The 15,000-nt window shown below is 41.8% G+C and overlaps 1 protein-coding gene across 5 annotated transcripts in view; it reads right to left on the reverse strand.

The window, feature by feature from the left end:
- The window catches only part of LOC115219551 (huntingtin), a 125,283-nt gene that overhangs the window by 105,779 nt on the left and 4,504 nt on the right, over positions 1-15,000 (reverse strand). For 3 of the 5 annotated variants that reach the window (XM_036509150.1, XM_029789761.2, XM_036509152.1), the window contains 2 exons: positions 4,051-4,150; positions 2,473-2,556 (listed from right to left, as the gene is read on the reverse strand). In XM_036509150.1, coding sequence (XP_036365043.1) covers positions 2,473-2,556; positions 4,051-4,136 — 170 coding nt within the window. In that variant the 5' untranslated portion in view covers positions 4,137-4,150. Of the gene's footprint in view, positions 1-2,472; positions 2,557-4,050; positions 4,153-15,000 lie in introns of all 5 variants that reach the window. The other 2 variants (XM_036509149.1, XM_029789760.2) reach the window with 1 other exon arrangement.

A 15,000-nucleotide genomic window follows, 5' to 3' on the forward strand; every position in this document is an offset into this window, starting at 1 on the left:
ACCTTGGGTGAGTGTCTTCCACTATATCTTCAAGTCGACCAAAACCTTGCAAGTGGATTTGGGAGATGGAAAATGAAAGAAGCCCATTGTGTGTGTATGTGTGTGCATGTGTGTGTGTGCATGTGTGTGTGTGTGCGTCAGTGTTTGTCCCAACACTATCGCTTGACAACTAGTATTGGTGTCTTTAAGTCCCAGTAAGTCTGTATTTTAACATAAGGAACCCTCATGTATAAGGAACCCACTAATGTTTAGGGCTTAAAATTTGGAAAAAAAGTTTTTGTAAGGGATTATAATACTATCCATGTATAAGAAACTCCCATATTTTTTAAACCTAATTTTTGACAAAAAAAGGGTTCCTTATACACGTTAAAATACGGTAAGTGGTTTGGCAAAAGAGGCCAATAGAATAAGCACCAGGCTTAAAGAAAAAGAAAAAAAACAAATAAATACAGGGTCAATTCATTTGACTAAAAATTCTTCAAGGTGATGCCCCAGCATGGCCACAGTCAAATGATTGAAACAAGTAAAAGATAAGAGATAAACCAAAGTTTACCAGTTGTAAATGTGTGGAGGTATTCTGCAAGAATTACTAAGCCTGACAATGAAAAGATTGTTGATTTACAGAGAGAATGTGAAGCAGAAAATGGAACTGATAAGGAATTATGGCAACAGAAATTAACTGAACAGACAATAGCCATTGAGGGGAATCTCCCACAAGGCCACTCAACCTGTTACATATAGCAGCAAGGAAAGAATACAGTGAACAATGCTGCCATAGGCAGAAAAAAAGAAAAAGAAAATAAACGGTGTGGTTGTATAGGAAGAGTGGAGGTGCGTGGCTTAGTGGTTAGGGTGTCAGCATCATCATCGTAAGATTGTGGTTTCGATTCCTGGACTGGGTGACGCATTGTGTTCTTGAGCAAAACACTTTATTTCACATTGCTCCAGTCCACTCAGTTGGCAAAAAAGAGTAACGCTGCGATGGACTGGCGTCCCGTCCAGCTGGGGAACACATACGCCATAGAAACCGGGAAACCGAGCCCATGAGCCTGGCTAGGCTTTAAAAGGGCGCATTTAAATTTTTGTATGGGAAGAAGCTTGTTTCTCAATCACATGGTTCCAGGTTCAGTTCCACTGAGTGGCACCTTGGGCAAGTGGCTTTTACTATAGCCTAGGATGACCAAAGCTTTGTGAGTGGATTTGGTAGACTGAAACCGAAAGAAGCCCGTCATATACATGTATGTGTGTGTCTTTGTGTCTGTGTTTGTCCCCCACCACCACTTGACAACCGGTGTTGGTGTGTTTGTGTCCCCATATCTTAGCAGTTCAACAAAAAGAGGTCAATAGAAGAAACACCCAGGTTAAGAAAAAATAAGTACTGGGGTTGATTTGTTCAACCAAAAGTTCTTCAGTGGTGATGCCCCAGCATGGCCACAATATAAGAACTGAAACAAGTAAAAAGATAAACAATAGGGTTAACTCCCTAACTATTGCTGGAACTCATTTAGCTCCTTCCCCAAGTCATGCAGACCCATAGGGCTGGTTCCCTGCTTTCTGTGGTGTATATATTCCCCCACTGGATGGGTCACTGGGCCATTGCAGAATTACTCATTTTGTCAGCTGAGTGGACTGGAGCAACATGAAATGGAGTGTTTTGCTCAAGGACTCAGCGCATTCTCCAGTCCAGGGATCGAAACCACAATCTTATGATCATGAGTGCAACACCCTAACCAGTAAGCCACATGACTCTACAGCTGGAATTCCTTTACAGCTGAGTGGACTGGAGCAACTTGGAAATGAAATGTTTTGCACAAGAACGCAATACATTGCCTGGCTCAGGAATTGAAACCATGATCTTACACTCATGACTGCAACACCAATAATATAATACCTATTTCTTTATTACCCACAAGGGGCTAAACATAGAAGGGACAAACAAGGACAGACATAGGTATTAAGTCGATTACATCGACCCTCAGTACGTAACTGGTACTTAATTTATCAACCCCGAAAGGATGAAAGGTAAAGTCGACCTCGACGGAATTTGAACTCACAACGTAACGGCAGACGAAATACCGCTAAGCATTTCGCCCGACGTGCTAACGTTTCTACCAGCTCTCCGCCAATAATATAATACCATGTTCCTACTCCACTATATATAGCTGATATTTATTTCAAAGACAGACCCAGCCACTGAGAGGAATAAAGGATCAAGTTTTTCAGTTCAAAATGTAGAAAGGAGAAGCTAAACACTGTGAAGTACTTTGCTCATTGCTGTATCATTCCAGCTTCTCCTGCTGGCCTTCAATTACAACAACAGCTGCAACAAGCCAATAAGGGGGGGTCTCTCAGGGGTGGTTCAATCCTGTTAGAAACATCAGCCAAATCTCACTCAAATCATTTCTTACAGTTTCACAGAAAAGGGAAATATTAAAACCTGAGACAAAGCAACAACAAACTTAATGTACTTACCGCATATTTGGTGCGCAGATACAATCCGCCATCACATTACAATTGATCATTTTGTCTTTTTTACTTGGAAGGGGTTCCTTTTTCCTGAAGCAAAAAAAAAAAAAAAGAAGAATAATTTACAAACAAATGATTAAGACTGCATTTTAGGAGTGGCTGTGTGGTAAACAAATGATTATTAAGACTGCATTTTAGGAGTGGCTGTGTGGTAAGTAGCTTGATTACCAACCACATGGTTCCAGGTTCAGCCCCACTGCGTAGCATCTTGGGCAAGTGTCTTCTACTATAGCCTTGGGCTGACCAAAGCCTTGTAAGTGGATTTGGAAGACGGAAACTCAAAGAAGCCCATCGTATATATGTATCTTTCTGTCGAAGAGCGTAGGCTCGAAACGTAAAAGACTTTTTCTATTTCTATTCCTGAGCGCTATACTAATACATTTGTTTGCTTGTACTCCACCTGCCTACGTCTTTAGTTTATTTTCGTAAACTTTCCCGTTATATATATATATATATATATGTATGTGTGTGTGTATATGTTTGTGTGTCTGTGTTTGTCCCCCTAGCATTGCTTGACAACCGATGCTGGTGTGTTTATGTCCCCCGTCACTTAGCGGTTCAGCAATAGAGACCGATAGAATAAGTACTGGGCTTACAAAGAATAAGTCCTGGAGTCGATTTGCTTGACTAAAGGCGGTGCTCCAGCATGGCCACAGTCAAATGACTGAAACAGGTAAAAGAGTAAAGAGTAATCTTTGAAGTGATTTAGTCATCATCATCATCATCATTTAAAATCCACCTTCCATGCTGGCATGGGTTGGATGGTCTGACAGGAACTGGTGAGCCAGAGGATTGGGCTAAGCCCCACTGTCTGCTTTGACATGGAATTTTTACAGTCAGATGCTCTGCCTAATGCTAACCACTTCACAGAGGGGACTGGATGCTTTTGAATATGGTACCAGCACCAGTGAGATCACCAAGTAACTTAAAAGACAAAGATCCCTCAACAGGGATGGGGAGTGGTTTTGAGAAAGATGGCTTTGTGTCAGATGATGAGAGGTTAGAGTATGACAGATGAACAAAAACTATTATTATTGCTATTAAGGCAAGGAGCTGACAGAATCCTTAACAAATTGGACAAAATGCTGTTAAGTATTTCTTACAATCCTTTATGTTCTGAATTCAATTTCCACTAAGATTAACTTTGCCTTTCTTCCTTCCAGGGTTCATAAAATAAGTACCAGTCAGGTACTGGAGTACTTGACTGTTCTGGGGCAAAACCCCTGCTCAGGCGCCACCTTCATGTGCACAGTCAATTGCATCAACAACTGCAGGACTTGTAAACTGGCGCTCCATTTACTGACCTTGGAAGCATGAAGGCAAAATCGACTTCAAATGGATTTGAGCTCGCAATGCAAAACAATGTGACCAAATACTCCAAGATATTTTGTCCAAAGCCCTGCCAACTCTACCATCCACTGTCCCTCTGGTGGTAGAAGAGAAACTGGGGACAGCCTAAGTTAAGAAGTGTAAATCAGAACAAAGCATAAAAATACAAGTTTAAAAGAATAATCTTTAACTTACTTGGTAGGTTCTTCAGCACTGCCCCCTACAGGCTGGAAAACCTTCAGGGCCTCAAAGGATCTTACAAGTTTTTCAATTGTTGCCATGGTTCTGGATTAATCTGAATGAATAAAAAATAACAAAAAAAATCAAATAAATATCTTTACATATATCTATAGACATATGCATGTACATGTGTGAATATGTATGTTTGTATATGTATAAATAAGTGTGTGTGTGTGTATATATTTACACAGACATGACAGAAGTAAATAGACACCCCATAAAACATTGCTTTATGCTTATTTTAACTTGATTTATATTTTTTATTAATCAACACTTTTATATTTCAGGTTCTATCCATATTGTGGGTCATTCTGAAGGTGGACATAGAGTAAAATCACTGAAAACCTTGAGATCCTGCTTTCTAAGGTTAATAGAGTGATTGTGCAATTCACCAGAGAAGGGAAGGAGTCCAAATCACCTCACCCAGATCAACTAAGGCCCTCTCATAGAACCCTTCTCTTTGCTAAGAGAAGTATGGAAGACAATCCTCATTGCAAGGCCTCTGACATAGCAAAATAAGTTGATGTCAGTCCCAGAGTAGCTATCAGGTATCTCCACAAACATGGTTACTATGGCAAAGCAGTAAGCAGATAGCCACTCCTCCGACCAGCCAACACCAAGTGGAGAAAAAATCGGGCCAGTGAGATGGGGGGGAGAGGCCACTAGCATTTTGGGATGTTGTCATATTCTCTGATGAGTCCAGATTTGCTGTATTTCTTAACAAAGGTTGAGTATGGCTCTGGAGACTCTGTGATCAAGAATTTGATGTGAAAAGATTGCAACCAACAATGAAACAGTAGCTATTCTGTGATGGTCTGGGGAACAATTTGGAGCAATGGTTGAGCTGGTGGAGTGTGAGGGAAACATAAACTCAGATAAATATGTGTCCATATTGCAGAAAGGACTCCTTCAAATCTTCTCCAGTGGTGAAATGATTAAAAAAGACTATTTATAGGCGCAGGAGTGGCTGTGTGGTAAGTAGCTTGCTAACCAACCACATGGTTCCGAGTTCAGTCCCATAGCGTGGCATCTTGGGCAAGTGTCTTCTGCTATAGCCCCGGGCCGACCAATGCCTTGTGAGTGGATTTGGTAGACAGAAACTGAAAGAAGCCAATCATATATATGTATATATATATATATATATATATTATGTGTGTGTGTGTGTTTGTCCCCCTAGCATTGTTTGACAACTGATGCTGGTGTGTTTACGTCCCCGTTACTTAGCGGTTTGGCAAAAGAGACCGATAGAATAAGTACTGGGCTTACAAAGAATAAGTCCCGGGGTCGATTTGCTCAGCTAAAGTCGGTGCTCCAGCATGGCCACAGTCAAATGACTGAAGCAAGTAAAAGAGTAAAGAGTATAGAAGATGGGGCTACTTGTCACACGGCTAAAATGACCCATGATTTGTTAGATGAGAAAGGCATTAAAAAGCATCCATGGCCAAGCCAGCTACTAGATATGAACCCTATTGAACACTTCTGCGACATAATGGAAAGGACGCTTCATAAAAAGAACAAGAAAGCATCTTCAAAGCCAGAGCATTTGAGATCACTGCATGAAACTTGGCAAGAAATTCTACAAGAGAATATTTTTCATTTGATCAGTAACAGGCCTAATAAGGGCCCTTGCATTGGAAAATGTAAAGGACCTGTCTACTAAATATTAAATATTCACATTATAATAATTAATAATTTGAATGTATAATTTCAGATTTAAATAAATTTTAATGATTATAAGGGTGTCTATTTACTTCTGTCATGTATGTGTATGTATGTATGTATGTATGTACGTATCATCATCATCATCATCATTTAGCGTGTTTTTCCATGCTAGCATGGGTTGGACGGTTCTACTGGGGTCTGTGAAGCCAGAAGGCTTCATCAGGCCCAGTCAAATCTGGCAGTGTTTCTACGGCTGGATGCCCTTCCTAATGCCAACCACTCCGAGAGTGTAGTGGGTGCTTTTTACATGCCACCCGCACAGGTGCCAGACAGAGCTGGCAAACGGCCACGAAAGATGGTGCTTTTTATGTGCCACCGGCACGAGGGCCAGGCGAGGCTGGCAACGGACACGAAATGGGGCAGTGTTGGCAACGGTCGCGAAACGGAAGGTTCTCTTACATGCCACCGGCACTGTTAACACATCTGCAATTTCCATTGATCGATTTTGATTCTGATATTATATATATATATACACACACACACACACACACACACATATATATATATACATACATAAATAGATAGAGATAATAATAATAATAATAATAATAATAATCCAAGGATGGAATTTATAAATATTTTAATGCATCACTATACTCATTTCCCTAGTTCACATGATTTTTGTGACCATAAGCCACACCCATGGGATGATTACAGTACAATCTGTAATATTCATGGATATTACGGTGGGTCATTGTTTATGCAAGTTGGAATCACTGGGTCGTAACCAGCATAATAATAGGAAAGGCAGTGAGCTGGCAGAAACATTAGCACGCAGGGCGAAATGCTTAGCAGTATTTCGTCTGCCATTATGTTCTGAGTTCAAATTCCACCGAGGTCGACTTTGCCTTTCATCCTTTCAGGGTTGATAAATTAAGTACCAGTTGCATACTGGAGTCGATCTAACCGACTGGTCCCCTCCCCAAAAATTTCAGGCCTTGTTTGTGCCCTGAGTAGAAAAGAACATAATAACATAGCTTTCATGTGAATACTCAAAAACGCTTCCTGTAAACAAACTGAAAGGACACACACATTATATGCAATAGAAGCACTATTATATTAAAATAACCATCTATGTACGATACATAATGTAAATATATCATTGAAAAGGGAGTTTCTGTGGTATTCATTTAGACATAACATCTCTTCTAGGCATGCTGTGTTTAAAGACACACGAAAGATAAAAACTGACCCAGAAGCAGCAATCGAGAATGTCACATGCCATTCTCTCTTGTCATTATCATCCAGTGTTTTAAATCCAGGTTTTTGTCCCCATTAACAAGGGTGGCTGGATCTACCTCAATGCCATAACAACTGAGGTAAGCAGGTGCAGCCCACCCCAAACTTTGGGCTGGCTGGTTCCCATTCTCCTTTGCTATCATGAGGCTTTTTTGGAGCTGGATATTCTACAGGGAGCATTGCCTTGCTTACCTTCAACCTCAGTTTCTAGATATGAGTGGTCCCGAGACCAAGGCCCCTACCACAATTTTTAAGAAATGTGATGGAAAACTAGCTCAGGAAGACAAGGACGCTACTCCCTAAGACCCTTTCTGGAGACCCGCTATCTCTTCATATGCATGCGTGTGTGTGTGTACATATTATTATTTAAGGCGGCGAGCTGGCAGAATCATTAGCATAGTGGACAAAATGCATAGCGGTATTTCACCCATCATGATGTTCTGAGTTCAAATTCCACTCAGGTCAACTTTGCCTTTCATCCTTTCAGGGTCGATAAATTAAGTACCAGTTACACACTGGGGTTGATGTAATCGATTATCTCCCTCCCCCAAATTTCAAGCCTTGTGCCTATAGTAGTAAGTATTATTATTTCACTAAGGTATAATGATATTAATAACCTGATATTAAAACTAAATATACATATGGTGGTGCCCCAGCATGGCCACAGCTCGTGAGCTGAAACTAGAATCAATCAATCAATCAATCATATGCTTCAAAATTAAGCACCAGTCAATCACAGAGCAGTAATAAGAAATTAAAAGAACAAGAGGATGAGAAATTATATCACAAACTTCATTAGCTTACTTTAATTTTCTTATATATATCATCATCATCGTTTAACGTCCGTTTTCCGCGCTAGCACGGGTTGGACGGTTCGACCGGAGTCTGGGAAGCCAGGGGCTGCACCAGGCTCCAGTCTGATCTGGCAGAGTTTCTACAGCTGGATGCCCTTCCTAACGCCAACCACTCCGCGAGTGTAGTGGGTGCTTTTTACGTGCCACCTGCACAGGTGCCAGGGGGGTCCGGCATCGGCCACGATCGGTTGGAGCTTTTAATGTGCCGCCGGCACGGAAGCCAGCCAAGGCGGTGCTGGCAACGGCCACGTTCGGATGGTGCTTATTATGTGCCACTGGCACAGAAGCCAGTCGGGGCGGCGCTATATATATATTTATATATCGTCATCATCGTTAACGCCCATCTTCCATGCTAGCAAGGGTAGGACAGTACCACAAGAGCCAGCCAGGCCGAAGTCAGCACCAGACTTCTGTGAGTGTTTTTGCAGGATTTTAACAATTGGATGCCTTTCCTAACACCAACCACACAGCAGAGTCGAATTGAGTCTTTTTACATGGCACAAGCACAGGCAAGGTCAGTTTTGCCGAGGTTTTTATAGCTGGATGCCCTACCGAATACCAACCACTTTACAGTGAGGACTGGATGGTTTTAAGTGGCACCTGCACTGACAGGGTCACCAAGTACTTGCAAGACATTAAAAAAAAAACTTTTTAAGAGGGGAGGAGACATGGGAGGAAGTGATGATGAAAAGGTTATAGTGAAACAGATACAGGTGCCTTACTCGGCCAGAGAGAGAGAGATCAGGAATGAAGACAGAAAGAGGTGTGCTACTGCAAAGAAAATACACAGTGGGCCAACCTGAGGGAGGTGCAGGAGGAGGAGAAAGAGAGATATAGATGGTGGCAAGTGCCAGATATACATACATACATATATATATATATATACATATATAGAATACTGTTAATTCTCTATATCTTTTTTACTCTTTTACTTGTTTCAGTCATTCGACTGCGGCCATGCTGGAGCACCACCTTTTAGTACTTATTCTATCGGTCTCTTTTTGCCGAACCGCTAAGTGACGGGGACGTAAACACACCAGCATCGGTTGTCAAGCAATGCTAGGGGGACAAACACAGACACACAAACACACACACATACACATACATATATATATACATATATACGACAGGCTTCTTTCAGTTTCCGTCTACCAAATTCACTCACAAGACATTGGTCGGCCCGGGGCTATAGCAGAAGACACTTGCCCAAGATGCCACGCAGTGGGACTGAACCCGCAACCGTGTGGTTGGTTAGCAAGCTACTTACCACACAGCCACTCCTGCGCCTATCATTTGTATTCTGTGTAAGTCTGACCTTTTTGTATGTAAACATACACATTTTTTTGCATTTCATAATTTATATATTGATTTGTTAAACTTGCTTATCCTTAAACAGTTACTTCTCTACCCGCTCAAGTGTAAATCTTGAGCATTACTAAGTGTATTCTATACGAAGAATATCTGATTCTCATCTACATACTATATATATATATTTATTTATTTATGTCGGAGATGTACTTGCATAGCAAGTGACCTGATCTGCAGCACAGAATTCTGTCAGTGAACAGTTCGCGGTCTCAAAGCAACGAAAATATTTTGACAAATTAAATTTAAATGTTGAAGTGAATCTAATGGTTTTTTTGTGTGTTTCTTAAATGGCCTTATAAACACCTTCCACACTGCAATTGTTTATATATATATATATATATATATATATAAATATCACCGTGACCAACCAGGCTATTAGATGTTGCTACACATCACAGGTCACGATGCACTTCGCATTGTTTTAGCCTTCAAATGACGCCAACAGAAGACAGAGTGAGAGAAAGTTGTGACGAAAGAGTACAGCAGGGATCACCACCATCCCCTGCCGGAGCCTCGTGGAGCTTTTAGGTGTTTTCACTCAATAAACACTCACAATGCCCAATCTGGGAATAGATCTTACAACTGTGAGTTCGCTGCCCTAACCACTGGGCCATTGCGCCTCCACAATGTGTGTGTGTGTGTGCGTGTTAGTATGTATATGTACACACACACACAGAGAAAGAGAGATCAAGGTGAGGAACTTTTACAGAGCCTCCTACACTGGTGTGAGGGAGGGAAGAAGGTATCCTGAACTTAAGATACTTGACCCAAATGTTTCCACTAGAGTCAACTCTGCTAAAGGTACTCAAGGTGAAAGTCTAATACCCAGCTAGACCATACTGGCATTTAAAGAGCCAAAATAAACAGTGAAAGGCAACCAATCTGACACTAACAACCCCATACACGGGATTAGTACATATTTCTTTTTAACAATCCTGAACGGATGAAAGCTAATATTGTCTTTAGCAGAATTTAAACTCACAGCACAGTGTCAGAACACACACCACAAGCTATTATATATATATATATTTCTTTATTGCCCACAAGGAGCTAAACACAGAGGGGACAAACAAGGACAGACAAAGGGATTAAGTCGATTACATCGACCCCAGTGCATAACTGGTACTTAATTTATCGACCCCGAAAGGATGAAAGGTAAAGTTGACCTCAGAACGTATGGCAGATGAAATACCTATTTCTTTACTACCCACAAGGGGCTAAACACAGAGAGGACAAAGAAGGACAGACAAACAGATTAAGTTGATTATATCGACCCCAGTGTGTAACTGGTACTTATTTAATCGACCCCAAAAGATGAAAGGCAAAGTCAACCTCAGCGGAATTTGAACTCAGAACGTAATGGCAGACGAAATACCGCTTAGCATTTCGCCCGGCGTGCTAACGTTTCTGCCAGCTCGCCGCCCTGAAGCTATTTTATATAACAAACACTAGCAACACTTCCAATTTATCACATTGTTTGCTTGAGACCCCCTTCAGTCATGACTGACCGTGGGATTGCACCTAGAAAGTTACCCTCCCAGGCAAAAGTCCAGGTAAGGTTGTTTAAGGAAGACCAGCAGTCGCCCATTCGTACCGGCTTCCCCTCTCCACGCCACCAGTGTTCCCCAAGGGTAAAGCAAAGGCCGATGCAGCTTGGCATCTGTGACGTCGCAACTCATTTCTACAGCTGAGTGAACTGGAGCAACGTGAAATAAAGTGTCTTGCTCAAGAACACAACACGCAGCCCAGTCCGGGATTCGAACTCACAACCTCACGATCGTAAGTTCAACGCTCTAACCACTGAGCCTTGCACCTTCATATTGTTTACTAAACACAGCCAAACTGCAGTGGAAATGAAAGTTTAGAGAAGGGCGGTGATTCTCAACCATCATTTCACCTATGGACCCCTTTGATCCCAATTTTACTTGGGTGGACCCTCAAACATTTCATGTTTAAAAGATCCTGTTATATTTTTAGAATTAAATATTATTAGGAAATGCATTTTTTCTTAAAAAATGGTTAAATTATTTGGTATTGAAGATGTGGTAAGTAGCTAGGTGCAGGAGTGGCTGTGTGATAAGCAGCTTGCTTACCAACCACATGGTTCCGGGTTCAGTCCCACTGCATGGCACCTTGGGTAAGTGTCTTCTGCTATAGCCTCGGGCCTACCAAAGCCTTGTGAGTGGATTTGGTAGATGGAAACTGAAAGAAGCCTGTCATATGTGTGTGCGTGTGAACATGTGTGTGTGTGTGTATGTGTATGTATGTTTGTGTGTGTGTGGTGTGTGTGTGTGTGTGTGTTTGTCCCCACAACATCGCTCGACAACCGATGCTGGTGTGTTTACGTCCCCGTAACTTAGCGGTTCGGCAAAAGAGACCGATAGAACAAGTACTAGGCTTACAAAGAATAAGTCCTGGGGTCAATTTGCTTGACTAAAGGCGGTGCTCCAGCATGGCCACAGTCAAATGACTGAAACAAGTAAAGGAGTAAAAGAGAGAGCCGAACTTTGAAAGAACAGGTTTTCCCTTGCCCCAGATTATTTTCTCTCTTGGCAGTAACCTCAAATACTTAGGCATCCGGATGTTAAAACTATTTTAGGTGTGTGCACGTCATGTTTATAATAACTTGTATTTAATTCAATTTTAGCTGGTTGGGTTACTGACATCTCTCACATGACCAAATTACACCATAAAATCTTTAAAAAAGAAAAAAGGCACGGTGACATTAGATAGTGTATTCTTAGGGACACTATAACTGAGAACAAAAAATGTAGGTGATAGTCATGATTGGATTGCCATTGGGCATAGTTCTACTTGATCTGAGCCGATGTTGCTCTAAAGCTACAACACTTTCTACTAAACACAGAATAATTGCAACGGAAATAATATTTTAGGGTTGTGGCTATCAATCAGGGTCCAAATGGACCCCAGGGTGACGGGGTTATATAAGATGGTGGGGGTCATGCAAGCAAAATAGTAAACTGGGGATCCACAGTATTATTTTAAGGGTTCATGAAAAAACTTTGCTTTACATGTATGTACTGCAAGAAAGAGCTAGGTTTCTTTCTCTAACATTTTACATAGTTTAATATGTTTCCAGCCACTGGAACGTGTTCTCTCAGAGAGTTCTGTTGCAAACCTACACAAGGCGCAGGAGTGGCTGTGTGGTAAGTAGCTTGCTAACCAACCACATGGTTCCGGGTTCAGTCCCACTGCGTGGCATCTTGGGCAAGTGTCTTCTGCTATGGCCCCGGGCCGACCAATGCCTTGTGAGTGGATTTGGTAGACGGAAACTGAAAGAAGCCTGTCGTATATATATATATATGTATGTATGTATGTGTTTGTGTGTCTGTGTTTGTCCCCCTAGCATTGCTTGACAACCGATGCTGGTGTGTTTACATTCCCGTCATTTAGTGGTTCGGCAAAAGAGATCGATAGAATAAGTACTGGGCTTACAAAGAATAAGTACCGGGGTCGATTTGCTCGACTAAAGGCGGTGCTCCAGCATGGCCGCAGTCAAATGACTGAAACAAGTAAAAGAGTAAGTGAATGTGTGAAAAACAAAATAGGAATTTTGAAAGAAGTTTCTATAAATTTAGATTCTAACCTTTTCATTAATGTATTTATTTTGAGAAATTGCAGCTGTGATACCAGTGCCGGTGGCACGTAAGAGAACCATCCGAACATGGCCGTTGCCAGCACCGCCCCGACTGGCCTCGTGCCAGTGGCACGTAAAAAGCACTATCCATTCGTGGCCGTTGCCAGCCTCGCCTGGCCCCCGTGCCAGTGGCACATAAAAAGCACCATCCGATCATGGCCATCTGCCAGCCTTGTCTGGCTCCTGTGCCGGTGGCACGTAGAAAGCACCCACTACACTCACGGAGTAGTTGGCGTTAGGAAGGGCATCCAGCTGTAGAAACATTGCCAGATCAGACTGGGCCTGGTGCAGCCTTCTGGCTTCCCAGACCCCAGTTGAACTGTCCAACCCATGCTAGCATGGAAAGCGGACGCTAAACGATGATGATGATAACAAAGAATTAAGTAAAATAACTTAGTTATCATTAAGCTAGTGTTAGGAACATAAATTGTGACTAAGGTTTGGTGGAAGATTTTTTTATTCAAAATTTATGAAAACAAGACATTTATACTACAGTTGACAGAATCATTAGCATGTCAGGCAAAGTGCTTGACGGCATTTCATCTGTCTTTACATTCAAATTTCACTGAGGTCAACTTTGCCTTTCATCCTTTCAGGGTTGATAAATTAAGTACCAGTTGAGCACTGAAGTCCATGTTATCAAATTAACCCCTTTGCCGAAAAAGCTGGCCGTATTCCAAAAGTTGAAACAAACATTATTTCAGCAAGTTTAAAGTGATTTCTTTTGTGCTAAGACCATTTACCATTTCTCTGGTGACCCTCCCTTTTCTAGATGCCCTAAGGATGTGTTTATTTCGCTTGATAGTTAATCTAGTGCTGTCTCTTACCACCTACCAAGGTGCTACACAGTGGGACTGAACCCAAAACCATACGGTTGGAAAGCAAACTTTTTAACCACAAGCAAACACCTATATAATACACACACACACATATCCACCCATCTTTTTCTACCCACTGTTCCTGGAAAGGTTGTGAGGGCAGAATTCTCCATAGGGTCCGATCAGAAGCAACCACCATTACACTTTTCCGGTTGGATTCCCAAGTGTGACCAACTGGGACTGTGAATATTATTATCCATCCCTCTCATTCTTGGTTTACCCTTAATGTCTCCTGCAGGTAGGCTCATCTTGAAGAATCCGTCTTGCAATTCTTTCCTGCGACATTCTAATTACAAATCTGTAGTACCCAGTCACTGGACAACCTACATATTGTGCCAAGTGGTCGGCTATTCCACAGACATGTATACTCTTAGCATAATTCTCAGGTACAAGTCCACCCAACATGCTCCTAAGCATTCTATATTTTGGGGATGAGGAATCATGTAAATTACTTACAATGGATGGATCAGTTTCCTCATCTTGTTTGTTGTTAACACAACATTTCGGCTGATGTACTCTGCAGCCTTCATCAGGTGTTCTGGTGGAATTTCAAACCCAACCCTTTATTTGACTAATGGGGTACGCAGTTCTCATTCCTGAAATATGTTGCTGATGTTATTTTTCAAAATTCCACCAGGACACCTGAAGAAGGCTGGAGAGTACATCAGCCAAAACGTTGAGATAACAACAAAGAAGATGAGGACACCTATCCGTCCATTGTAAATAATACATATTTCTTTATTACCCACAAGGGGCTAAACACATAGGGGACAAACAAGGACAGACATAGGTATTAAGTCGATTACATCGACCCCAGTGCGTAACTGGTACTTAATTTATCGACCCCGAAAGGATGAAAGGCAAAGTCGACCTCGGCGGAATTCGAACTCACAACGTAACGCAGACGAAATACCGCTAAGCATTTCGCCCGGCATGCTAACGTTTCTGCCAGCTCGCCGCCTCATTGTAAATAATACAGCTTCTAAGCAGTTTCTGTCTGCCCAATTTCACACACACAAGCTTCTGTTAATCTAAGGCTTGGGCAAATGTACTCAAGATGCTAAGCATGGAAACCTCATACTTGGAAAGTAAACTTCTTAACCATTTGGCTATGCCATACATCATCATCATCATCATCGTCATCATTATTTAACGTCTGTTTGCCATGCTGGCATGGGTTGGACTT

This window comes from Octopus sinensis, linkage group LG14 (assembly GCF_006345805.1).
Source record: "Octopus sinensis linkage group LG14, ASM634580v1, whole genome shotgun sequence".
Classification (NCBI taxonomy): domain Eukaryota; kingdom Metazoa; phylum Mollusca; class Cephalopoda; order Octopoda; family Octopodidae; genus Octopus; species Octopus sinensis.